Raw genomic sequence first — 26,033 nt, 5'->3', positions numbered from 1 at the left:
TGTCGTTTTTTGCTTGTTTTTTACTTCGTAGAAAACCAATACCATACGGAGTCCAAATGCAGTGAAACTTTTTGGAGATTTTTTTTGGACCAGAAGACATCCAATGGGCTAAAGAAGTACCAGAGGGGGGCTCCGAGGGGAGCACAACCCACCAGGGCGCGCCCAGGTGGGTTGTGCCCACCTCGGTGGCCTCCCGCACTGCCTCTTCGCCCTATAAATACCCAAATATTCCAGAAACCGTAGGGGAGTCGACGAAACACAATTCCAGCCGCCGCAAGTTCTAGAACCACGAGATCCAATCTAGATACCATCACAGAGGGGTTCATCATCCTCATTGGTGCCTCCCTGATGATGCATGAGTAGTTCATGATAGACCTACGGGTCCGTAGTCAGTAGCTAGATGGCTTCCTCTCTCTCTCTCTCTCTTGATTCTCAATACAATGGTATCTTGGAGATCTATTTGATGTAACTCTTTTTGCGGTGTGTTTGTTGGGATCCGAGAACTTTGAGTTTATGATCAGATCTATATCCATGAAAATTATTTGAGTCTTCTTTAATCTCTTATATGCATGATTATTTATAGCCTCATATTTCTTCTCCGAATCTTTGGTTTAGTTGGGCCAACTAGATCGATTTTTCTTGCCATGGGAAGAGGTGCTTTGTGATGGGTTCGATCGTGCGGTGTTCTTTCCCAATGACAGAAGGGGTAGCAAGACACGCATGTATCGTTGCTATTAAGGATAACAAGATCTTGGACGTGATGCTTATATATTGATCATTGCCTTGGATATTGTCATAATTATTCGATCTTCTATCAATTTCCCAACAGTAATTTGTTTACCCACCGTGTGTTATTTATTGAGAGAAGCCACTAGTGAAATCTACGGCCCCCAGGTCTATTCTTTATCATATTTGCTTTGGGATCTATTTTTATTTGCTTTTGTTTTCATATCTATTATTCCAAAAACCCAAAAATATCTTGCTGCACTTTTATTTGCATCTTTTATTTCGCATTTTATCGAGATATATTTATCCAATCTATCACAAATTTATCCCGACAACTTGACAATTTCTGGCACCGTTACCCGTAGAGGGATTGACAAACCCTCATAAGCGTCGGGTTGCAAGTATTTGTTCTTTGTGTGCAGGTACCGTTTACATAGTGTTGCTTGGTTCTCCTACTGGATTGATAACCTTGGTTTCATAACTGAGGGAAATACCTACCATAGCTGTACTGCATCATCCCTTCCTCTCTGGGGAAATACTGACGTAGTTAAAGCGACATCAGTCTTCAAGCGGGTCTTATATCTGGGTTGTTTTTGTTTAAGTTGCAACTCTCGCTCTTCTGAAGTGTTTGTTGGTTGAGTTGTAAACTTAAGTCCAATGGTGGTCTGACACTTTTGAACTGCTTTTTGCATGCTTATTTCCTCAAGTTACTTAATGCACACATGCTGAATTTCGCCAGACACCATTTTCAGTCATGCATTTCAAATTCTTAGTACTATATATTAAATGGGTGAATGGATTACAAGATATAGGGGAGATCTCCATGATTTTATCCTACAATGTGCATTTGCAGTCCAAAGCAAATTCCTCAAATATGCACATCTTCAGGGGGAGTTCTTCTATTTCTTGCAATCAAATTCCTCAAAATCAGTACTTACACTTCATATGTTTATTCCCGTTGAAAACTTAACCTATTTGTCATCAATCACCAAAAATGGGGAGATTGTAGGTGCATCTAGTGCCCCTTAATGATTTTGGTGTATTGAAGACTTATAGGTTAAGGGCCTAATGTGTTTGTGAGTGTACATAGGTCTTATAAGTTTCTGAGGAGTTTGATATATCCGATGAAAGTCGACCCCTAAAAATGAATGTCTTCATCTGAAGACTTTGGTTTTCTTGAAGACTTTGAAAATGAGGAAATTGGTATGACCTTGAAGATATTGATGCGAGGACTATGAAGTGTGAAGACTTTTGTTTTCGTGGTTTCATTTTCTTCTTTTGAGTCATAGAAAACACCGCACTGTTAAAGGGGGTCAAGGTAATACTAAGGAAAAATTTCCAAGTGATGCTCATCTCAAAGCCTACTCATGCCCAATCCTTCAAGTGAAGACTTTGGAAATCTCTTGCAGTTCAGTCAATTTCTTTAATGACAAAGACAAAGTTCTTCTGGTCTCAGAGGAATTTGTTCTGACTGAGGAGTTAGAAATTCGCTAGTGTGAATTGCCTACAGTGAGGAACATGGTAGCACTGAGGAATTTCATGGTTCGAATTTCCGACGTTGCTGTGCTTTGTGCCAACTGTCCAAAATATCTTATCCATCCAACGGTCATATCATTACGGGCATTTATGTCTTATCATGTCGGGCTGCTCCCTAGCTATAAATAGCCGCCGCCTCAACCACTAGTTGGTTGGCTGCTCCGAGAGATAGATCGACACTTGTCATTTAGAGCATCCCATCCTCCGAGGACTTTGAGAGAAAATCATCAGTGAGGAAAAACCCAAAACCCCAACACCTAAAACCCAAAGTGATTGAGCATCACTGAAGAGATTGTTCCTGTGTGGAACCGATGCTTGTTACCGTAGAAGACTGTGCATCTTCCAGATGGTTAGGCGTCATGGTCTAGAGCATCCAAGAGGAATTGTGGATCGCCGGGTGACCAAATCTGTGAAGGTTTGGAAGTCACCTTGAAGACTTACCACGAGTGATTGGGCGAGGTCTGTGTGACCTTAGTTCAAGGAGAATACGGTAAGGACTGTGTGTCCTTTGGTTTAAATATCAAACCGCTCCAACCAGACGTACAACTGTCACAACAGTTGGAACTGGTCTACCAAATCACTGTGTTCACCGAGCTACTGGTTCTATTTCCTCAACTCTTTCATTTCCTTGCTTACTTGCTGTTGAACTTGATCGTTACTATTTGAAGACTTTGACTGAAGACTTTCTCAATTTCCTCAACCCTATTTCTTCAGTCACCATGTCTTCTACCTGCTTATCTTGTTTGCACGCTACTTGTGCTCTGTGTATGTTTCATTTCATCATGATGACTATGCTACTGCCTTATTATGCATGCACCTGAGTACTTTATCCGCTGCTTGTATTTTGTCACTTAACAAATTCCTCAAGTTGTATTTCCTCGGTGACGAATTTGTAAAAATCGCCTATTCACCCCCCTCTAGTCGATATAACGCACTTTCACTAGTTCAAAATAAAACACAACGAAAAGCATAAAAAGGTAACTATGGAGTCCCTTTAACGCCTCTTGCAAGTTAAGTGTAGACTCGCGACCCTATTGTGCACCGCTTACTCGTTGTAAGATAACTCTACCATAAAAGACGTTACAATCATATATGGCAATACTTTGAATGTATTGGCAAGTCACACACGAGGTGTCGTAACAGACCTAACATTTATATGCGTGGATACGATAGTGGAAATGGCTTGTGATTTTGTTTTGCAGAAAGCTGGTTTTCACCTACTTCGACACACTAGTCAACATCTCACTCAAAGACTGTCGGCTGGGCCAGAAATGCCACCGCCGCGGCTGCACAGTCACACCATCTGCCTCAAGTCATCGTCCATACATTGCATCTCACCGTCGAAGGCTGCGTTAGCGGAGACCTCCCCGCCACCACCTTCATCGACCAATGCCGGGGCTTAGCCCTACCACTAGTCTCTAACAGCGGCAAGGTGGCGGAAGGACAGCAGTGGCGGAGCTTGAAGCCCAACTCTGGGCGGGCCAAAATGAAAAAAATAGCCTATGGGCTGGTGTTCTAAGGCTCAATAGTAAAAAAAAAGTGTATAAATTTCAAAATGTTGGGCAGGGCATGGCCCATCCGGCCTTGTTGTAGCTCCGCCATTGGATGACAGAGAGGTAGGTGGCGGCAGCGGCGGCAACTAGGAAGTGAAATCGAGGTGGAGGCGGCGGTTGTTCAGTTGGGATGAGAGAGTGCCGTGCAAGCTAAGGATTAATCCCTCAAACCAGAAATTTTCGCTCTAAATATGATTTTTGGAGATCTGCTAGAGAAGCCCTTAGGCAGGAATTAACCCCAATCAACCATATTCTCAAAAGACGTTACATCAGCTTGTGAGAGTGGTCCTGCTACGGTCGATGCCACAAAAAAGGGGGCCGTGAGGTTGATGAACTCCGGTGTTCTCCACCACTTGCCGGAACCGGGCTTCGGGAATTCCCTGGAGCCGGGGGTCTTCGCGTCTACAGCCACTCGTGGCGACGACGCGGGGAGGCAACGGGGCCAAGGGCCGGGATAAGGTGCACCCGCCGCGACGGGCTCACATGTGACCACCCTCGCGCCACATGTCACGGACAGTATATTCCACGGCCGCCGGATTCACCCGTTCGTCTCCCCTTTCTCCGCGCGATCTCGCCTCGATCACACGCGCTGCCGCCCATACGTACTCACACACACAAACATACACAGATACATCTACCCCGGTCCTCCACTCCCGTGGTTCTCCCGCATCGTTGGAGCTCCACCGCGCTCCCGCCTAGCTCAGCTCAGCTCCGGTCAGGTACGTACGCCGGCTGGTGCTCCACCGCCCTGTTTCGATTCTGCTCCGGCGACCGATCACGCGGTGAAGTAGCTTAGCTGGCGTATGGATGAACCGGTGCAGGTGAGGTGGGAAGGATGCCGTCGGTTTCGAGGGCCGTGTGCGTGCAGAGGCCGACCACGAGCGGCGGCGGGAGGAGCAGGGAGGCGGCCCGATCGGTGGCGGCGCCGAGAGCCCGTCAAGCGAAATCAAAGGCGGTGACCCACCCGGCGCGGGGCCGGCATTGCTCGCCTCCCAACGCAGTCGCGGCGCCCATGCCCGCCACAAAGAAGGTAAACAGTTCGCGACTCGTGTGTGCCACTGGAGTGTTATCGTTTCCGGTTGACTTGTGCGGGCTTTCCTAATTCAAATGCCATCCGTACGATCGCGCAAAGCACCGCGTCAATTTAGTCAGTCTCAACTAAACAATACTCCCTCCGTTCTAAAATAAGATTCTCAACTTTATACTCACTCTAGTAATACAAAATTGTGCCAAGGTTGAAACATTTATTTTGAGACAGAGGTAATACATATATACTGGAGTACTGCAGAAGATCATTTATTTTTCTTATTTTTTAAAGCACAATACAAACGCAGACGCTTGTCTAATTACTACTCCCTCTGTAAACTAATATAAGAGTGTTTAGATCACTATTTTAATGATCTAAACGCTTTTATATTAGTTTACGGAGGGAGTTGTTTACTAAGTACTACGTGTCTGAGGTAGATCCACAATATGAGCACTCGATTTACACATGACTAAGTATCTTCAAAATTACCCGGCAAAGAAAAAGTATCTTCAAAATTACAATACGATGGAATGCATTTTCTTGTTCATGGGTTTTTGGCAACTAAAATGATCTACATTTTTCTTTTCTTTTCTTTTTGCGAGGGAAAAAAATTGCATTACTCAAGCAGGAATAAGTTCTTCCCTACATAGCGTAGGGATGTTTACAGGACCAGAACGTAGCCACACAACAGTTCTAGCTTCCGTTCTTCCAAAACTAGCTAAGGAATGACTAACCTTATTTTGAGATCTCGTAACATGAGTAAATGCAACTTCCCTTTCCTCCATGAGCTGCTTCAGCTCTTGAATCAACATAGCATGCCTTGATCTATCACGTTCCTGGGCATTCACCGATCTACATTTTTCTTAACAGAAGTGCTCAGCATTTTCTTGTCTATACTGTCTCAAATTGAATTATGAGTCGCATAGGGGCCGTATGATTCACATTCCGTGAGGTCAAAGCTATATACTCCCTCCGTCCGCGAATAATTGCACTTCTATCTTTTGTTCTAAGTCAAAGTGTTGAAATTTTGACCAACTTATAAAAAAAAAGGAACATATATGACATTAAATTGGTACATTATTAAAGTACATTTCAAGACGGATACAGTGATGCTAATTTAGTGTCATAAATGCTGCTATTTTTTCCAATAAATTTGGTCAAAGCTTTTAAAACTCTGATTTAGAACAAAAGCTAGAAGTACAGTTATTCGCGGATGGGGGAGTATGCCAGATCCACATACTTATTACACTCAAAGTTCCTTTTTTTCCAATACGTCATTATACACATAGCTAGGTTCCTTGGTGACCAGTGACAACATAACTTCACCATAGTTTGTCGATCTTTTTCTTTCTTGATTGAAACAAAGGGGGTGGGGCACTTCAATAGATATCATTTTAAAACACACAAAAAGAGGGATGATCCAATTGTAAGTCAATGTTTGCCATTGTACACATTGACAGTCAAGTTGTCTTTACATATTTTGACGTTCAGCTATGTAATCTCGGTATAGAAAACCATGTGTGGCTAACTAAAAAAATAGAAGAGATCTCCATTTGTAGTGTGTTGTTCAATTTTTTTTTTGTGATTTGATATTTGGTTAAACTAAAAAATGCGAGTACGGTTAAACTTCAACTCTGGCAAACATGACAACATAGTTTTCTTTGGTGGGTTTCCCGTATCATCTTACAACAAGTTCACTGTAGAGCGGTTGTAGAACGGTTTGGCAAGCGTAACTAAACTTATTTAAAAGGAAAAGATATTCTATCCACCACTTGTCCTTCGTCTAGCTTTACATACATTTGTCCCTACCTCTCCTTGTTTTAATTGTTTTCCCCCGATCTTTGATTTTTTTATCATTTTTCTTTGAAAACCGGCTCAACACCCCTACTTTTATTGACTTACAATTTTCTTTTGTTTTCTACCCAATAAATGCTTACCAGATAAGTGTTTACCAAATAAAATATAATAATATATTTTAGACACAATCAAATTAATACGTGCAGGCAAATCACTACTATAATGTTTATGTCCTTGTTGCAATGCACGCACAATTACCTAGTCTACTCTACTTAAAAAGAGAGGTAAGGCTCCCTATTTCGCTCTCCGAAATTTCGCCTTTCTTTCGTTGCCCAAATGTGTTTCCCCTTTCCTCTTCCTATTTTGTTTTTTCTTCATTTCTATTTTTTTCAATCGGTTCCCCTAAAAACTAGCTCAGTTAGTCCACCACTTATTGACTTACCAAATAAAATTATTTTTTCTTTGATAAGCCAATAAACATTACCAAGTACTCCCTCTGTAAAGAAATATAAGAGCGTTTCGATCACTGTTAGTGATCGAAACGCTCTTATATTTCTTTACAGAGGGAGTAAGTGCTTACCAAATAAAATCCTACTTTCTTACACAATCACATTAATATGTCCAGTAACTTATGAGCTAACGTACTAGAATATTTGTGCCCCACTGCAACACATGACCAATTATCTCTAGTAACAGAACAAAATGTAGAAAAAATTATTCAATAGCAGGGACAAAAAAAGACCATTTGAGAAAAGGGTTAAAAACTGCAGAACAATTCCATTATTTGGAGGGTCCAAAATAAGATAAACTTATGCGTAACTCAGATCTGTGAGGCTGCCATATATCAAGTACAGACATTTTCCAATTTTCTTGCGCTGCATAGATGCATGTATGGCTAGGCAGAACTCTGCTATTCGGATTGCAACTCAAGCCCCTGGTTTCACAAAACCAGTAAAACAGGCACAACTTGGCCTAGGCAAAGAGCTAATTTCCTTCCATGTTCCAGCACATCGAGAATGTGGAAGGAATCGGGCCTAGAATCCACGGTAAGTCATGGCCAAACGCATTTTGGCAATCTAGCAATTTGATTAAGTCGATAGGCATGACCATCAAGCAAGCGGCCAAGGCTGTGATCACGCAGGTTAAAACAAGATCCAGATTACTTTTGACTATCTATGGAGTACAACCGTACAAGAAACCACGGGGGGTTTGACAGCAGCAGCCATGTAGCACCTGGGGTAGATCAATGCATGTGTGCACGTATGGCATTTGTCCATGTTGCGGAGGTTCATTTCACTTGGCGGCATCACGAGAAAACCACGTCCTACCTAAGGTTGTATATAGGCGCGCATGTTTTCAGCATCGATCTGTTCAATGCGTGTTTATTTACTCGCAAATTGCAACGGGAGTAGATTGCAAAAAAATAAATAAATTGCAACTTGAGTATTTTGGTCCAAAGTTTTGAAGCTACTGTGTATTTCCTTGAAAATTCTTAAAAAGAAGAAGATCATGCTCCAAGCCTCTGCATCGATTTTTTTTTTTTACGGGTGCCTCTGCATCGATTAATGCACACAACTTTTAGCTAATTATCGCAATGTTTACAAGGTCTCATCTAGTTTAAAAACCCACTCATGGCGACTGAAGAGAATCCCCCGAGGATAATAATAGTACTAAACATTGTAATTCGCTTTAGAACAAATTTAACTTATTAACTTATATGTTATTGCCATTTTCTTGTTTTGGAGACCTCGTTATTTTCACAAACTAAGAGATGAACTTTGCATCCATACCCAGGCACACGTGCCACTCAGGTTGCACGTACACAAAACACTCGTGCAAAGTATTGTCTTTCGTACAATGCATATCTATTCAAAATATGCTAAAATATGTCGGTTCCAAGCGAGGACGCGCAACGTATACGCTTGCTTGCCTGCACTACATTGTGATTTGGTGCATCTCGCGTGTTGATTTCTTAATATGTTTGTCGAAAACCACTGTCGTGCTTAGAAAACCAGAGGCTGAATTACCCACGGGTTTGGGTTCATGCACTAAACTGCAAACCAATTCTACCGTATGACAACGACTTTGCTTAGCAACGTTAGCGAGTGATACACATGTAGATAGTGGGAGGTGTCAATAAGTATTTCAGAGCTAGTACAGGCGATTGTAACACTGTTTATTTGGAATAAAACTCACGTATTCCTGGCAATTTATTTTTATGTCAAACGAGATTGTCATGTGGGCTGGTAATTTCAATCTTTTAAAAATATTTTTACTCAAGAGATCATGGTGCATGAGATCCATAAATCTCTGTGCATCAAGTTCATCCTTAACAAGAATAAACACAAGGATTAAAATGTGAAATGCTCATAATAACGTATGAATGGCTGATCTAAGCCGTAAAATGTCTAAAACACATGAATATGAGTTCACGCGTAGGCTTGGTAGATTTTATGTTTTTTGAAGCTGCAACAGATCGTTTTGGCAGCTGCTGATTTGGCAATTTTGGTAGAGTTGATCTTTGTTCATCCTTTGTTCATTCTACCGTGATGAGTAGGTGAGTTCATTTTCAATCGCCCGGTTATCTGTAAACTTTCAACACATTTTGCACATAAATCTCTCGATGAGATTTTGGCAATATCTGATGTGCGTCATTTTCAATAAAGTTTAGACCATCTTGCTGGCACTAATTTACGAGTTCACTTTAGTTTATTGACTCGTATGATCCTTTCGTCCTTTTTTTAGTGTTAGCTATTCCGATGTATAGGGACCAAATTTAAAACTCGAAGCCCATGAGCTAAGCAATTAGCTCGTGGTTTGGCTTGGCTCGACTCGAACTCGTTGACTAACCGGTCGAGCCAAGTTTTAATCTAAGCTCATTAACAAAACAAGTCTAATGGACTGATCTAAAGATTGAACTCATTAAACTTGGCAATCATGGGGGACATGAGATTAGTGCCAATATTATTGTTGATTTTTTTAGGGGGGAATATTATGGTTTGTTATCTTCTAGGGAGTGTGCTGAGTGACATCTTAGTGTAAATGGTAGATTGTTGTGATTTTTGGAGAAAAACATGTGTCTATAAATGTATTTTTTTTAGGCGACTGATAGGCGCCGGCGCACCGGCTGAAAATTTCGGCCGGTCCCGCGTGGGCCGCACGATCTAGCTGTTGTAGACCGTATGATTCCTTCGTCAACCTTATAGAAAACGCTGCAGCAAAAAAAGCAGGGGAAAAATGGAAGGGGAAAGAGACCAGCGCCCGCTCGTCCTCGACCGCCGCCGACTCACGCTCGCCGACTCACGCTCGCCGACATCGCCCGTTTGCCTCGCCGCAGATGCTCACCGCCGATGCTTGCCGCCGTCGCTCGCAATAAATAAGCCGTTGACCAAAGCAACTTTTCTCTTGCCTCCGTGTTGCATCCATGGTAGCTTCGCGGCGCCGACCGCAACACCGTCCCTCGCCGGTGCTGCCCACCACATGTTGCAGCATCAATGGTGACGGCGGCGTCGCTTCCATACAAAGCCGATGGTAGCAAAAAAAAGGATTGCTGGTTCCAGCAAAAATCGAAGCCGGTGGAAGAAAAATTGGGGCTGGTTCCAGCAAAAATCGAAGCCGGTGAAAGCAGGCTGGTTCCAGCAAAAATCGAAGCCGGTGAAAGCAGGCTGGTTCCAGCAAAAATCGAAGCCGGTGAAAGCAGGCTAGTTCTAGCAAAAATCGAAGCCGGTGGAAGCAAAATTGGGGCTGGTTCCAGCAAAAACAAAAGACAGTGGAAGCAAAACTGGGGCTGGTTCCAGCAAAAACAAAAGACAGTGGTAGCAAAAAGATTGTTGGTTTCATCAAAAATTGAAAGCGGTGGTAGCAAAAATTGGGCTGGTCAGCAAAATCAAGATAGTAGAGTTGCATCCCTTTTGTGTCGGAGCTGCAACCGGCAAGTGGCAGAGCTGCAACCGGCTATAGGAGAGTTGCAATCGGCGAGCGGCGGAGCTGGAACGGGCTAGGTGTTCTCCTCCGCAGATGCGCGTCTTCCCGCTCCGCTACACGGCCGCCTGCTTGTTTGAAGCGTTGTGGCATCGCCGTTGTAACTCCGCGGCCTGTTGGTTGCAGCACACCGCGCACCGGCCGGCGATGGCTGGCTAACAGCAGGGCGGCTCATCGGGGCTTCAAGCAGCGCGCGGCGGCTCAGAAGAGAGAGATTGGGAAAGCAGAGATTAGTCATTGTGCGAGAGACATGGGGACTGGGAAGATAAGGAAACGTGTGGCTGAGAGGCTTCGCGAGAGAAAGAACGAGATAAGGGAGGCGTGGGCTGATTATGTGGTGGCTAGCGAGCGATGCGGGACCTCGTGTGCTGTTCGATCAGACGGCCCAGCAGCGAGTAAAGCGTTGTTGATCGGATGGCCCGCGAGCGACCGGAGCGAGCGTTAGCCGGCGGACCGGCCAGAAACGTTTCCTTTTTTTTATAGATTATTGCATACATAACACATATATCTAGCTCCTGAGCTACATGAGTTGAGCCAAGTTTAAATATGAGCTCGTTATATTAACAAGCGGAGCTGAGCTAACTCTATATCTTTTTGAGGTGAAGCTTTTTTTTAAGGGGGATTTTGAGGTGAAGCTAAATATCCCTACCGATCACGTACCGCTCGATAGCGTGACATTTTTAATTGCAGCATGGCACCCCTCGCACATCCGCGGTACACGGCTTTCTGATGTAGGGTGCGTGGGACCCGCACCCCGCGGGTTCGTTTTACCCGTACATATCGGACCCGGCTGGGCTTGGGTAGCGCGTGCTGCTGCTGCAACTGCGCGGAGCCGCGGACCGATGGTGGTTGCGTGACAGCACGACTCAACCGTGTACGGCGTACGTGCCGATACTATCCGTTCCGTTCCGTTTCGATCCGATCCGGCCACGGCGGGAGAAGCAACCCAAAACCACCACAAGTGTTTAATTTTTAATTTTTTTGAACAAAACCACCACAAGTACGTACGTGCGCAAGTGATTTGATCGGAGACACCGTTCAAATGCGAAACACTCTGCTCCAGCTCTGTCGTGTCGTTCCCAGCCTTATCTTCGTTTGACCGGCGGTAGACGATCTTCGGCTCGATCCTTTTCAGAAGAGGCCGCCACGCAGACCCATTTCTAAACAAAATGTCTTCGCCCGCTGCCACACGCCGCCGTGCACGTTGTCAATGAACACCGATCAAGCACGTTCTTCAGGTTGAACTGATCTTTTTTCTTAAAGAGAGCACGGTGAGTTTAACCTGTCACGCACGTACACCATTTCCTCCTAGTTTCTACCCGCTAGCTACACGATTCCTCTGCAGTTTTCCGGGTTCCTACCAAGTACCAACCATACATTTTATATACGCGATTGATTGCATTTTCGCATGCACATCATACGCTTCTAATCCGATGATATCCTTTCCCAAAAGGTTTAGCCTGACAAGTGATGTCGTAGTCGCGAAATGGTCATTGACGGCATGTAAACTCCTCAGAAAAAAGGGATCATACCATATCCCTGCAGAGATTAGGGGGGAGCGTGCGTACGTGTTGCCGAGCCTGAGCCGCGGCGCGAATCCGTCCGGCGCGCACCAACCACTTTACGCGGCCACAAGCCCACAACCCATCCGGCATGCCACGACGGACGCCGCTATCCTTTTCCTTTCGTTCCGTTCCGCGACCGCGTGGCGCGGGCACTGAGCTGGTGTCACTTTGGCTCGCCGGTTCGTGCAGCTTCACACCTTGAGCTGCCCAGCTGGGTGCCAACTGACGACGTGCACCTTAAACTGGGGATACGATGGCAGCCTGTGATTTTTTCCATGCATTTTCCATCTGCATCAAAGGTAAACTTACGTACGTACATCAGCGGCACAAAAGATACGTCAAGCTAACAGAACTCACGGAATAACCAACAAACAACCATACTTGGTGATGGCAAATAAAAAAAGGTAGGGTATAGCTACATATACATGGCACCCTAAGAGTTGGTTTTCACCCGTTAGGGCATCTCCAATGGCAACCCGGCAAATTTTCTCCCGCATCTGTCCGTGGACAGGGGACAAATCCGCGGACATGAATACGGAAGGCCGCATCCAACGCTGCCTGCATACATTCATACATTTTTTCAACAAATAGATGAAACTCATACGGACACAGCGGATTTCATATAGGCCAAACGAAATACATAACATTTTGAACATATTTTAACTAAAATAACTAAAACTATGTGCACGTCTGGTCGCGCAGAGCTACATTCCCGCGAAACGGATACACTATAGTAGTCTACAGCCGGCCGCGGCGGATCCCTTTGTCTTCCTCATGTCCGGCAGCCCTAGTTGCACTATCGTGAGCCCCGGAGGCATATGCTTCAGCGCAAAGGGCAGTTTGCTTCCCCATGTTTGGCAATGCCGATCATCGGGGCGGAACCGCCGCGATGTGCTTCAGCCGGAGGAAAAGAGAAAGACGATAAACTGCGACCGGGCAAGACACCGCCTGTGTACTCCGACGTCGCCTCGGCGGTGGCCTTCATGGGACCCAAGCGGTGACGGCCTCCCGTGTTCTACTTCTCCTAATGATGGCAGTGGACGCGAACATGATGTATGCCGCATCGCCGACCTCTGCCAGGGCGCGGTCACAGACACGCTGACGACGGATGGTGCAGTCACATGCACGGGAGGAGCGGTGCGACACAACGTCGTCCATGGCAGCCACGATGCTTGTATCGCCGTGGTCCACCGCGTGTCGGCATGGAGCGACACACCACTTCTCGGCGGACTGGCTTGGAGCGGCGGGTTGTTGAACGACGTGCTGGCTTGGAGCTTCTGCCTCCCTAAGCTGGCCTGCAACCGCCTAGACCATCGACAGAGGCGGAGTAGAAAGTTGTTTGGCTCGTATCCGGCGGGCTCGACAGGCCATCCAACCAGCTTTTGTGCGAGAGAACTCTGTTTTCTGCTCGCCGGATGCCATGGAGCTTGTGGAGAAAATGGTGTGCAAGGAGGAGACGAGAGCGGAGTTGGTGTGATTTTTACCCGGCGTCTGGTATCGTTTAAATATCGGGGGGATAACCGGAGCCAACCGGCGTTGTGTTTAATGACGGACGACTCGCGAACAGACATGTAGTCAGAGTAGGTTTCTTAGCACGCGCATGTGTTTTATGCTCGTTTGAATGCGGCGAGGAGGCATGTTCAGACGGGCGAGCTGGGGGCGGCGCTCTCTCGGCCGTCACGCCGTTTCAGTGCCGACAGTGAGAAGTCGCGTCCGTCTGTGCCGCACTCCCGTTCGGTCAAATCGCGTGCATAAATGCCGGCCACTGCATGCTCTAGAGCAACATGAATGCGGCGTGTGGGATGAAAAACGTGGGAGGGGCGGGTGGGGGGTCTGGATGGCCAGCGCAATCTGACGCGGGTGTGACAACGATCCAGACGCCCGTAAAACCCTCATGTTTCTCTCCGGTTTATGGGAGAAGGTGCGTCCGGACCTTCCTGCGGATAGATGCAGACTCGTGTTGGATGGCTTCCGCGGTCCAGACGTATATGGGCGTGGGCATTTTGATGATCGGCGTTGAAGATGCGCGCCACTTGGCATGGAGCTCACCGGAGGAGCACGCGCCCACCCGGCCCCTCCCCCGGGCTGGTCCGTCCCCCGTATGCGACGATCGTGCGGTGACGTCTCACGGTGGGTCTCACCGGGGTGCCACGCCATTTCTACGTGGCCAAGGCCTCCGCGCCCTCCCCTTGCTATAAATAGAACCCGGCTCCCACTCCATGAGCATCCAACAAGCTCATTCATCTGCAACCATCGAGTTGTACTACTACTGTTCGTCGTCACTAGCATTGCGTCGCACTAATGGCTCCTGCTCAATGCGCGCGCGTGCAGAGGGTGTTCCACTTCGGCAAGGGCAAGAGCGAGGGCAACAAGGCCATGAAGGACCTGGTACGTAGTCGCTAGATCCATCACTCTCAGTTGATGTATTTTCACTAATAATTCACTATATATGCTGATCATGATGACTGGATCGTGGACCATGATGTGTGCAGCTGGGCGGGAAGGGCGCCAACTTGGCGGAGATGGCGAGCATCGGGCTGTCGGTGCCGCCGGGGTTCACGGTGTCGACGGAGGCGTGCGAGCAGTACCAGGCGGCGGGGAGGGCGCTGCCGCCGGGGCTGTGGGAGGAGACCCTGGAGGGCCTGCGCTGGGTGGAGGAGTACATGGGCGCGCGCCTCGGCGACCCGGCGCGCCCCCTGCTCCTCTCCGTCCGCTCCGGCGCCGCGGTGTCCATGCCCGGGATGATGGACACGGTGCTCAACCTGGGGCTCAACGACGAGGTGGCCGCCGGGCTGGCGGCCAAGAGCGGCGACCGCTTCGCCTACGACTCCTACCGCCGTTTCCTCGACATGTTCGGCAACGTCGTGAGTATACCAACCGCACCTGGCTCTGACTAAGCTAAGCTAAGCCTAGCTCCATGCATGCATGCGCGTCGCTCCATCGCTTGCTTGTACGAGTAGTTAATTTGCGTGCGTCGAGCAGCCGTTGCTTTGGGAGGGAGCGACGTACGTGCGTCTGACGCGGGTTGCGTCGCCGAGACGTTGGCTGCTGCTGCTGCTGCTGCTGCATTATGATGAAGGTGACAAGGATTACGTTGGGGCTCTTGTATGCTTGCGAAGGTATCTCTGGGGTGCCCGCCACGCCCGGTGGTAGACTTAACCGGTGAAAATGATTGTTTATTTATTTATTTAAGTATAAGTACGTCCTTTTTGTGGGCTAAGTATAAGTACGTTTGGCTAGTAGTAATTTACAAGAGATCAAATCACACAGAAGCTTAATAAAGATATGAACAAAAATATATATGAAATTGGTTGCTTTAGAAAGAGGATTTTTTGTTAATAAAAACATATTTTTGCATGAAGAAAGCTGAGCCGCAGCACATACTACCCGTACGTGCAAACCGCAAACACTTTCAGAAGCATTCTTTTTCTGTTACTGTCAGCACAGTTAATCCGATTCCCAAGGACAGTTTGCACGGCAACACTGCCGTATTTTGACCGCAACTGTTTCTCTCGGAGAAAGGAATCACTAATGAAAGCGACCTCTGTCTTACAGTTTGACACTATTATTTCGCTCCACTCTGAAAATAAGATGAACAGAAAAGAAGGACAAACTTTGACACTGTTACTTCTGAAATAAGACAAAAAGCAACGAGACAAACTTTGATAAAACAATAAGACAAGCAGTCTTCCGTAGCACAATGTCTGATTTCATGAAAATATTTGTCTTGTTCTTAGAAAACAAAACAATTAAAACAGTCAGTTTGGGGTGACGAAAAACATGACAAAAAATTTCAGCTCCAACTTCATTGAGCCATGACATCTGCAATATTAATTCATATAGTAGGTTTCGACAAACCTGACAAGTTGGTGTTGTCTTCTAGCTCTAGAGTGAAAATGCAGTCCAATGATATTATTTTCTCCTTCCATTTATATAGGACCTAATACGTTTGTCAAGGCTAAATTTAACCACATGTAAGAGCAATAATATGTGACACGTAAATTACGCAAAATACACCGTCAAATTCGTAAATGAAAGGAGCTTCTAATGATATAATTTTAAATTATACATATCTCATATACTTTTAATCTTATCAATAGTCAAAGACAACCTTAAAAAATGTATTAGGCCCTATATACATGAAAGGAGGGAGTACCAAGTTTTATTTACTACTAGGAAAAGAAAAGAAAAAAGACTCCACTTCACCAGTCCAATGCCCACCAACGACCCCACTTCACCAGCAAATCAAAAAAAGAAAAGGAAAAAAGACTCCACTTCACCGGTTCACTTGCGACCGTGGCAGGACGGCGGCGGCGGCGGCGGAGCCCGCGCGGTTGGAGGCCGGACCGCCCGGCCGCCGCTGTGCCCCCCATGGAGGCTGGAGCTCGACCCCGGCGGCTAGGTCGGCTCCGACTGCGGCGCCCTGGTAAAAGAGGAAACATCGAGTCATTACTCGTTTGGATCGAGCAGATTTTATTTTAGCACAAGAAGAAGACTGCGGGTCTATGACAGCGAACGCCTGAGCTAATCAAATTCCTCTTACTCGTTTGCTTGGTACATTGTTCCACAAAAGGAGGAACAAAAGCTGGATGCAGCCCAGTTAATCTGGCAACTGGATTTCCAATACTGCATTTTGGGATGTGCGTTCCTCACTAAATACTAGCAGTTTCTTTTGTACCGAAAAAGTTGGGTCGACGTTTTGTTTACAGCAATTCGTACTAGCAACTAGCAGTAGTAGCAGGATCCTTGTTTCTTAGCAGGATATTTCCTCTTGCCAGGTCATGGACATTCCCCATGCGCTTTTCGAAGAGAAGCTCGAAGCCATGAAAGCAGCCAAGGGGGTGGACAACGACACCGACCTCACTGCCAATGACCTCAGGGAGCTAGTGGGTCAGTACAAGAACGTCTACGTTGAAGCCAAAGGAGAACAGTTTCCCTCAGGTTGAATTCATGAATTTCACCTTTTTATTTATATATTTTGAAACTGACATTGTGTTTTTGGCACCCAGTTGATATGTGTATATGTTTGTTGTTTCTTGCCTTGGCATAGACCCCAAGAGGCAACTGCAGTTAGCGGTGTTGGCCGTATTCGACTCGTGGGACAGCCCGAGGGCGAACAAGTATAGAAGCATTAATCAGATCACCGGACTTAGGGGCACCGCCGTGAACGTGCAGTGCATGGTGTTTGGCAACATGGGGAACACCTCCGGAACAGGTGTCCTCTTCACTAGGAACCCTAGCACCGGGGAGAAGAAGCTTTATGGCGAGTTCCTAGTCAATGCTCAGGTATGGCTCGGTTCTGATCGCTCATGGTTGCTTCTAAATTCTAGCTGCCATGCTCTACGTATGTGCGCACAGCAAAAGAGCAGTATGTTGCCCACTTTTATTAAAATAGATTATGCAATCAAGATAATACAGTCTGTGGATATTGCATATTCATTGAATGGCAGTGCATAATTTAACTGTTTCCCTGAACCTGTGATTCTTCTGTAATCTGAAAACTCAACTCTTGTATTCCCCCTGTGCTTTGGGGTTTTTCCTGCTGCTATGCAGCTAAAAAAAAAGTAAAAATTTAACTGTTTTTTTTTTTGCCTTATGCAGGGTGAGGATGTGGTTGCTGGAATCAGAACCCCGGAGGATCTTGATGCCATGAGGGATCACATGCCGGAGGCCTATGCAGAGCTTGTTGAAAACTGTGAAATACTGGAGAGCCACTATAAGGAAATGATGGTATGTTAGTTTACCAACTGTTTGCAGGAAGCTCTGCTGAGGGGCCTGTCAGTGTTGCTGTTTTATGCAACAAGGCGTTTGACCCATAGCGTGATATAAAACTTATTCTGAAACATCGTGAAGAACTTAGCTATCTAATTAGTTTATGTGATCATTTTCAAGCACCATTACAGTGCTCTTTACAATTGCCCACATGACATGAATGCTCTTTGGTCATGATCCTGCCTTAATATGTCAAAAGATTAACCTGAACCCCTACTATTTCCAATGGGGAATAACTTGCATTTTTCATGTTTAATTCAGGATATTGAATTTACAGTTCAAGAAAATAGGCTCTGGATGCTACAATGCAGATCCGGAAAGCGTACTGGCACAGGAGCTGTGAAGATTGCTGTAGACATGGTTAATGAGGCTCTTGTTGACCGCAATACAGCGATTAAGATGGTAGAACCAGGTCACTTGGACCAGCTTCTTCATCCACAGGTATAAGATAATAGAATATACCCAAATGGTGTATAAAACTGATACATGTAAATACATGCATGTAATTTGTTAGTGCCTCTGTTATCCCAATAAATTATCTGCTCTTTCAGGATATATTTGCATAACTTAATGATTTTACACAAGAACCACATCGTTTGCATGTTGAGAATGTGTTCGTAATTAATGAAGATAGTATACTCATTCAATAGGCCTATGATTCTGATATACTACTAAAATCTGATGTATATAGATAGTTGCTTGCTTTCTTACTATACAAGTTCAAATTTAATCAGATGTATTGGTGTCTGGAACTTTATTTTAACCCTTATATTGACATCCCTCATTTGAATTTTATTTGCAACTGGATTATGGCAATATATTGACACAGTTTTATTACCCTTATGTTATGACAACCAGTTTGCGAACCCCGAGGCTGCTTCATACAAAGGCAAAGTTATTACTACAGGCTTACCAGCATCACCTGGTGCTGCTGTGGGACAAATTGTATTTACTGCCGAGGATGCTGAAGCATGGCATGCCCAAGGGAAATCTGCTATTCTGGTCTGTACATGTCCTTATCATCCTCCTTTTTTAATAGCAGGATGTCTCCTTCATTTTCCTATGTCCTTTTGGGTTGGACTTGTCCTATTCTTGAGTAATCCTGATATTTTTTGAACTTTCTGAATGTAAAGGTGAGGACAGAGACCAGCCCAGAAGATGTTGGTGGCATGCATGCAGCCGCTGGAATTCTTACAGCAAGAGGTGGTATGACTTCTCATGCTGCCGTTGTAGCACGTGGTTGGGGAAAATGCTGTGTGTCAGGGTGCTCAAGCATCCGTGTAAATGAAATTGAAAAGGTGATTGAACTTATCGCTGCAGATGTCTAGGAAATACATTGTTAGGCGCAACACTTCATTCCAGCCTTAAAATTCATAATGGGAGTATGATAAATCTGTGTTCATCATTTTGTATTATAGAGGTGCTTACTTTGGTATATGGTCTATACGCATAGGTGGTAGCTATTGAAGACAAGATGCTCTATGAAGGTGACTGGATATCACTCAATGGATCAACTGGTGAAGTGATCCTTGGCAAACAGCCACTTTCCCCACCAGCCCTTAGTGCTGACTTGGAAACTTTCATGTCCTGGGTTGATGAAGTTAGGCAGCTCAAGGTAAACTTCCTAGGAATAAAAACAAGAACAGAAACTGCCTCAAGTTGACTTTAACTAAAAATTACATCAGTCTTGTTAACTGCGTTAGGCCTAAGCATTACACAAGCTTCAACAAAAAATCCTTATTATGCATATGTTGTGTGTTCTAGGTTATGGCTAATGCAGACACCCCCGGGGATGCATTGGCAGCAAGGAAAAATGGGGCAGAAGGAATTGGACTCTGTCGGACAGAACACATGGTCGGTGTTAACTTCTTCTTCACTGTTTGCTTTTTTGAGGATTTGTTTTGTTATGATAGTTATTCTTTGCAGTTCAACTTTCGAAGTGAACTTTATGGACACAAGTCTGCTCTTCTAGGCAAGTAAAAAAGGCTAATGTTCTCCTTTGTATACTTTGTAGTTCTTTGCTTCTGATGAGAGGATTAAGGCTGTGAGGCAGATGATAATGGCTCCAACTGTCGAACTGAGGCAGAAAGCACTAGATCGTCTTCTGCCTTACCAGAGGTCCGACTTTGAAGGCATTTTCCGTGCCATGGATGGTATGTGGAAAATCTCTATCTATTCATATACTCCCTCCGTCTGGAATTAGATGACGCTCAAATAGATGTATCTAGACGTATTTCAGTGCTAGATACATCTGTTTGAGCGTCAACTAATTCCGGACGGAGGAAATATATTGTTCTGTCTCACTAGATGAGGTGCACTAGAGTTCAAATACCCCGAGCTGGCTTACTTTCTTAAATAAGCGAATATTGACTATGGGTGTTAACTGTGAACACACAAAGTAGAAAAAATTGCAAGATTACAGGATCTTATAAGAATTGTGCTTCTAACCTTGAAGTATTTTTTTTGGCACTCATCATGTAGTTTAGGGTATATAATTCTACCAGGGCTTGTTCATTCTTTCGTTGAAAGTGGTATATGTAATAACATGTCCCATGGAAACTGATATCAAATAAACACTTTCCATCGATGGCATACGACATTAGTTATAGACTGCACTTTTTGCAAGGGAATCCCAACTACATTTTTGTCACACAGAACCACCTGAGCATCAATGTTTGCATTTCAGGGCTCCCGGTGACTATTCGGCTGTTGGACCCTCCACTTCATGAGTTCCTTCCAGAAGGGCATGTGGAGGATATTGTGCGTGAGCTATGTGCTGAAACTGGAGCCGCTGAGGATGATGTCCTTGCAAGAATGGAGAAACTTTCAGAAGTAAATCCAATGCTTGGTTTCCGTGGTTGCAGGTTGGTGTTGTTTATTTGTTTAGCTATGCTGGAGATTGAAATATATCCATTTGATCAACAGAATAAAGTGTAAATCTTTTTCATATTTTTAACACAACCACTGTTGAATCAAGTTTTCCTTTCCCATTCATTTACTTGCCTGTTTCATTCGCAATTCTGTTTTCTTTCCTTTACTAATGCTGGTGATGCTAATATTTCAGGCTTGGTATATCGTATCCTGAATTAACAGAAATGCAAGCCCGGGCCATCTTTGAAGCTGCTATATCCATGACCAACCAGGGTATTCAAGTATTTCCAGAGATAATGGTTCCTCTTGTTGGAACACCTCAGGTATGTCTTTCTTCACGTGTATCTTCTTTGGACTGGTATAAAGGTGTACCTTCACTTCACAGTTGGTGCAGTTGAAAAATGACATAATCCATTTGATGGGATACAACCATACACCACCTATTTGTGGAAACCTGACCATTTCATTTCTCTTCAAACTGCACTTGATTTTATTATTGCAAGTTTGATTCAGCAGTTGATTTTTCCTTCTGACAATTGACATTTGGTTTTGCCAGGAATTGGGACATCAGGTGGCTCTTATCCGCCAAATTGCTAACAATGTTTTCACCAATATGGGGAAAACCATTGATTACAAAGTTGGGACTATGATTGAAATTCCCAGGGCTGCTCTAGTGGCAGATGAGGTAAAAAGCTTGTGATAGCTCTGTTCTTTCTGTAAAACCATAAATGTTGGCCATTGACGTTCAGCATGTAAACTGAATAATACATGCATTAGTTAGCAGAACTCTTGGTCGATAGGAGTTCTCCAAATGCAAAGAATTAGTTTATCAGATATATCAAGGGAAAATACGCATGTACCTGACATCGTTGTGCTGGTTGCACATCCATTGGCAGATAGCAGAGCAGGCTGAGTTCTTCTCTTTCGGAACAAACGACCTCACGCAGATGACATTTGGTTACAGTAGGGATGATGTGGGGAAGTTCCTCCCCATCTATCTGGCTCAGGGTATCCTCCAGCATGACCCCTTTGAGGTAAATTTGTTACGACTGGGACCGTACCACTTCAAGTTTGTTTTAAGTACCACCCATATTTTCATCACTCACACACGTGAGCACCTCACATGTCTAGGCATTTTGCATGTTCCTCTCTTGATTTTTTTTTTGTACAGCCATAACCTTATCATATTGTACTTGGCAACTTACCTGTTAATGAATATGCCAGGTGCTTGATCAGAGAGGAGTGGGGGAGCTAGTAAAGATTGCTACAGAGAGGGGTCGCAAAGCGAGGCCTAACTTGAAGGTAAGTATTCCACCGAGGACACTATCTGTTGTGCAGAATTCATTCTTAGTTCATTTGACTGATCGATTTCGTGTTTCCAAACAGGTGGGCATCTGCGGTGAACATGGTGGAGAGCCATCTTCAGTTGCTTTTTTTGCAAAGGCTGGGCTGGATTATGTTTCATGCTCCCCGTTCAGGTTGGCTGAAATATTGAAATTTGGAGGATTAGCACTACCTTGACGCTATTTATAGCCGTTAACATCTTGATATGGAACCTTTTCGCAGGGTCCCGATTGCTAGGCTAGCTGCAGCCCAGGTCCTTGTCTGAGGACGCTGCCTCGTCAACCGGATAACCTGCTGTTGGTGCATCTGGTGAAGATAAATAAGACATAGCCATGGACTTGTGGAAACTCTGCTGCCTAACAAAGGCCGTTTCATATATGTAGTCTATGATGCGTATGCGCGTGTAAGCCTGAAATGGCTTGTTCTCTGCATTTCCCCTGAACTGCCATGGTAATGTACCAAACAGCGATGATGACGAAGATAAATCGAATAAAAGGTGGCGATTATCTGTGCTATCAATTTAAGTGATTCCATTTCTTCCTTTGTTCAGTGGCTGCTACGAGTTGCTTGTGAAAGTGAAGCATGTGATCCCATCCCAATTGCGTAAATCAAATATCTTTTCACTTGATTTTAGTTGGAAGTTCAGACTCTGCCATCTGTCCGAGTCCAACTTCTAGAGCAATCTAACTCAGGAAACAAAATTGATGCCTGTACACAAAAACTCAGCAAACAAATGGAGCAATTATAAAATGATGTTTCCCCTACAAACTGTGAGCACATATTGTAGTTTCCTTAGAATGCCTGCCTAATCGAACAAAAGTTAAACATGACATGTTTTCAAATGTAAAGCATGTCCAGCTAAACCACATAAATAACTACTGCTGCGAATTGTCCAAATCCTGTCAAAGGAAATTAATAGTACCAGATATGTACACTTATTGATGCCAACAAATCCTCCCAGTAACAGTTATTACTGGCACATGTTTGCAAAAACAATAAATACGACCATGTATGTATCATATTTATATGTTGTATATTCAATTCGGTGTCGAGGCTCATCTGCACCCGGTGAACAGTAGATTCAAAAAAGAAATTTACTAAAGCAATTAAAAAATATCTTAATTCTTTTTCAGGTGGAAGATGTTCCAATGCGTGATGTTCGTGCCAAATTTTAGCTTGTTCGGACATCTGAGGAGCTCATGGCAAAAAAAAAAACAGTCAAAACTGTATGTGAACAGTGCACTTTCTTACAACCCCAAATTTGTCTTTTTTTTTTGCCGAGAGCTGCTGAAATGTCCAAACTCCATGAAATTTGGCATAGACTTCAGACACATGAGTATCTAGCATCACAACAACAACAACAAAGCCTTTAGCCCCAAACAAGTTGGGGTAGGCTAGAGGTGAAACCCATAAGATCTCGTAACCAACTCATGGTTCTGTCACATGGATAGGAAGCTTCCACGCACCCCTATCCATGGCTAGTTCTATGTCGATACTCCAGCCCTCCAGATCCCTCTTTACGGACTCCTCCCATGTCAAGTTCGATTTACCCCGACCTCTCTTGACATTATCGGCACGCTTTAGCCGTCCGCTATACACTGACGCGTCTGGAGGCTTGCATTGAATATGCCCAAATCATCTCAGACGATGTTGGACAAGCTTCTCTTCAATCGACACTACCCCAACTCTATCTCGTATATCATCATTTTGGACTCGGTCCTTCCTTGTGTGGCCACACATCCATCTTGTTGGGGATAGAACCCCACGGTATGACCCGCCCATTCAGGGCCAGGTTATCCGGTGGCGGCCTGACAAATAAGACTTAACATGGGTTGTGGTGATCAAGACCTCAAGGCCCATGGGGCGACTCGTAGAGTGTGCCTGCTCATGTCCCAGCGCCAGAGGCGGCGGCTCACTGAAGGATGTTGTAATTCCCTTACTTGGGAAGCAAGACGAGTAGGAAACTAATTAGGGCATGGGTCGTAGTACGACCCGGACTCTGTTGTAAGCCCAGGGCCTAGACCTGTATATAAAGGAGAGCCCCTGAGGCAGAAAAACTTAAGTTACAAGCTCTCGAGTACTAGGATAGCCAAGTCGCACCCTTGTAATTGAGATCATCATCATCAATATCAATCAAGCAGGAAGTAGGCTATTACCTCCATATAGAGGGGCCAAACCTGGGTAAACCCTTGCCTTTGATTCCAATCAACCCCGTTCAAGCTACCACCTCACGGCGATGGCCTCACGACTAAGTCCTTTCAAGAGGACATCTGCCGTGACAAAACCACGACAGTGGGCGTTCACCGTGGGGCTATCGCTCGGTGGTGTCGAGTTCTTGGAGGGAGCTCTCCCAGTGATCGATGGATACGCGATCGGCCGCATGACCAAGAGTCGCCGCGGAATGCTCTACATCGACGATTCAGGCTGGGGCTCCGAGGCCGACTCAATCGAGTACGGGTGCCGGGTCCCCTTCGGCAAGATCCACGTCTTCATCGGCAAAATCAGTGAATCAGGACCCGAGCCGGACATCTGCACCGACATCGTCGATCCGGCTCGGCACACGCAACCAGCCTAGGCCCAAGCCGGCCGGAACCATGTCTTCATCGGCTTCAACCAGGGGATTGATCTCGCGGATAACTCCACGTCTGGTGGGGACACCCTTGTTTACTCCGACGACGAGTCGATCGGGGATACCGAGTCAATCCTCCCGCTGTATGACGACAGGCTTGGGGGCTGCTCTGATGATGAGCCGGCTCCGGTTGATGACGAGCCGCCCCACTGGACCACCATCTACATGGTAGGCACTGCGCCGGCGGCACCATGGGAGGAACCGACACTTCAGCAGTTGATCCAAGTGTGACTGGCCCAGTTAAAACACCAGCTCAAGTTCTTTCAGAGCTAGTCGCCTCATTGACGACGCTCCTTGAGTCATCACTAACAGCGGAGAACCAAGTGGAACGCAATGCAGATGTGGCTAAAATTCGCGAGCAGATGGCTAAGGCTCAGAAGGATGTCAACACCGAGAACGCTCACATGGTGCAGCTACGAGCCCAAATCCAACAGGAAACAGAGGGCCTGAGGACGGAGGCCTGACACATGGGTCTGCGGCAAAATGCTTTAGATATGGTTCATAGGAGGTGACATGAGACCCGCGTGCCTGTTGATTACGAGCCTAGGCATCTGTTCAACACACCTACACTGGGGGCTGGGACGAGTACCCCGGGGGCTCCGGTTATACCCCAATTGAACCGGGTCGTGCCCCAGGATGGAGACGGGCGACAACCGCCAGCTCAGCCCTAACAGTTGGTTCAGCAGCATCAGCTCGAGCCGGCGAACACCCGCCGCCTTTTCGTATGACTCCAGACCGTTTTGTGACACCAACGACCACTTTTCCAATCTTGTTGATAACTTGTTGGCAGTAGCTACCAACCTCGCCGCACTTCTGATCACAAGGAATACCCCAGTTGAGAGGGAACCTTTGCACGCCATCGAGATGTTGAAGACTGCGGTTGCACAGCAAGCAAACTACTCCTATAGTCAGCAGCGACTCCACTCCACCCCGCATCCAAGGCACAACAGGAGCCGCCAAACAGAGTCGCCAGTCGTCTCTAGTAGTGCCCAATGAAGACGCGAGCAGCCGCGTGACCCGCCTCAGCATGGAGCCCTAGATGCCCAGGATCGTCGACACGGACCGCGCACGGCGGGAAGTAGAAGCGGCCCACGCAGCAGCTCAACCATCAACCACTTCAACTCCTTTGGCCTCACAGGGCGTAGGATCGAGTAGCAGAACTATCAGGATTAAGTGCATGGCGCCGGCTCTACGCAATGAGCGTATGCCTAAGGATTTCAAAGGCCCTCGTA

General features: G+C 45.7%; 1 protein-coding gene across 1 annotated transcript; it reads left to right on the top strand.

The window, feature by feature from the left end:
* Positions 1–4,239: 4,239 nt before the first annotated feature.
* LOC123181969 (pyruvate, phosphate dikinase 2) lies at positions 4,240–22,705 on the top strand. Its single transcript, XM_044594395.1, has 20 exons — positions 4,240–4,534; positions 4,637–4,845; positions 14,517–14,573; positions 14,678–15,049; positions 16,964–17,126; positions 17,236–17,471; positions 17,787–17,915; positions 18,219–18,398; positions 18,816–18,959; positions 19,091–19,255; positions 19,411–19,572; positions 19,722–19,811; positions 19,972–20,110; positions 20,644–20,821; positions 21,022–21,151; positions 21,385–21,513; positions 21,725–21,862; positions 22,053–22,130; positions 22,215–22,306; positions 22,395–22,705. Exons 2-20 carry the CDS (start codon positions 4,651–4,653, stop codon positions 22,435–22,437), a joined length of 2,820 nt encoding a protein of 939 aa, XP_044450330.1. The 5' UTR covers positions 4,240–4,534; positions 4,637–4,650; the 3' UTR covers positions 22,438–22,705.
* Positions 22,706–26,033: the final 3,328 nt, after the last annotated feature.

Source organism: Triticum aestivum, chromosome 1D (assembly GCF_018294505.1).
Source record: "Triticum aestivum cultivar Chinese Spring chromosome 1D, IWGSC CS RefSeq v2.1, whole genome shotgun sequence".
Taxonomy (NCBI): Eukaryota; Viridiplantae; Streptophyta; class Magnoliopsida; order Poales; family Poaceae; genus Triticum; species Triticum aestivum.
Note: the sequence above shows the minus strand (reverse complement) of the source record. Positions and strands in the feature narration are given on the sequence as shown.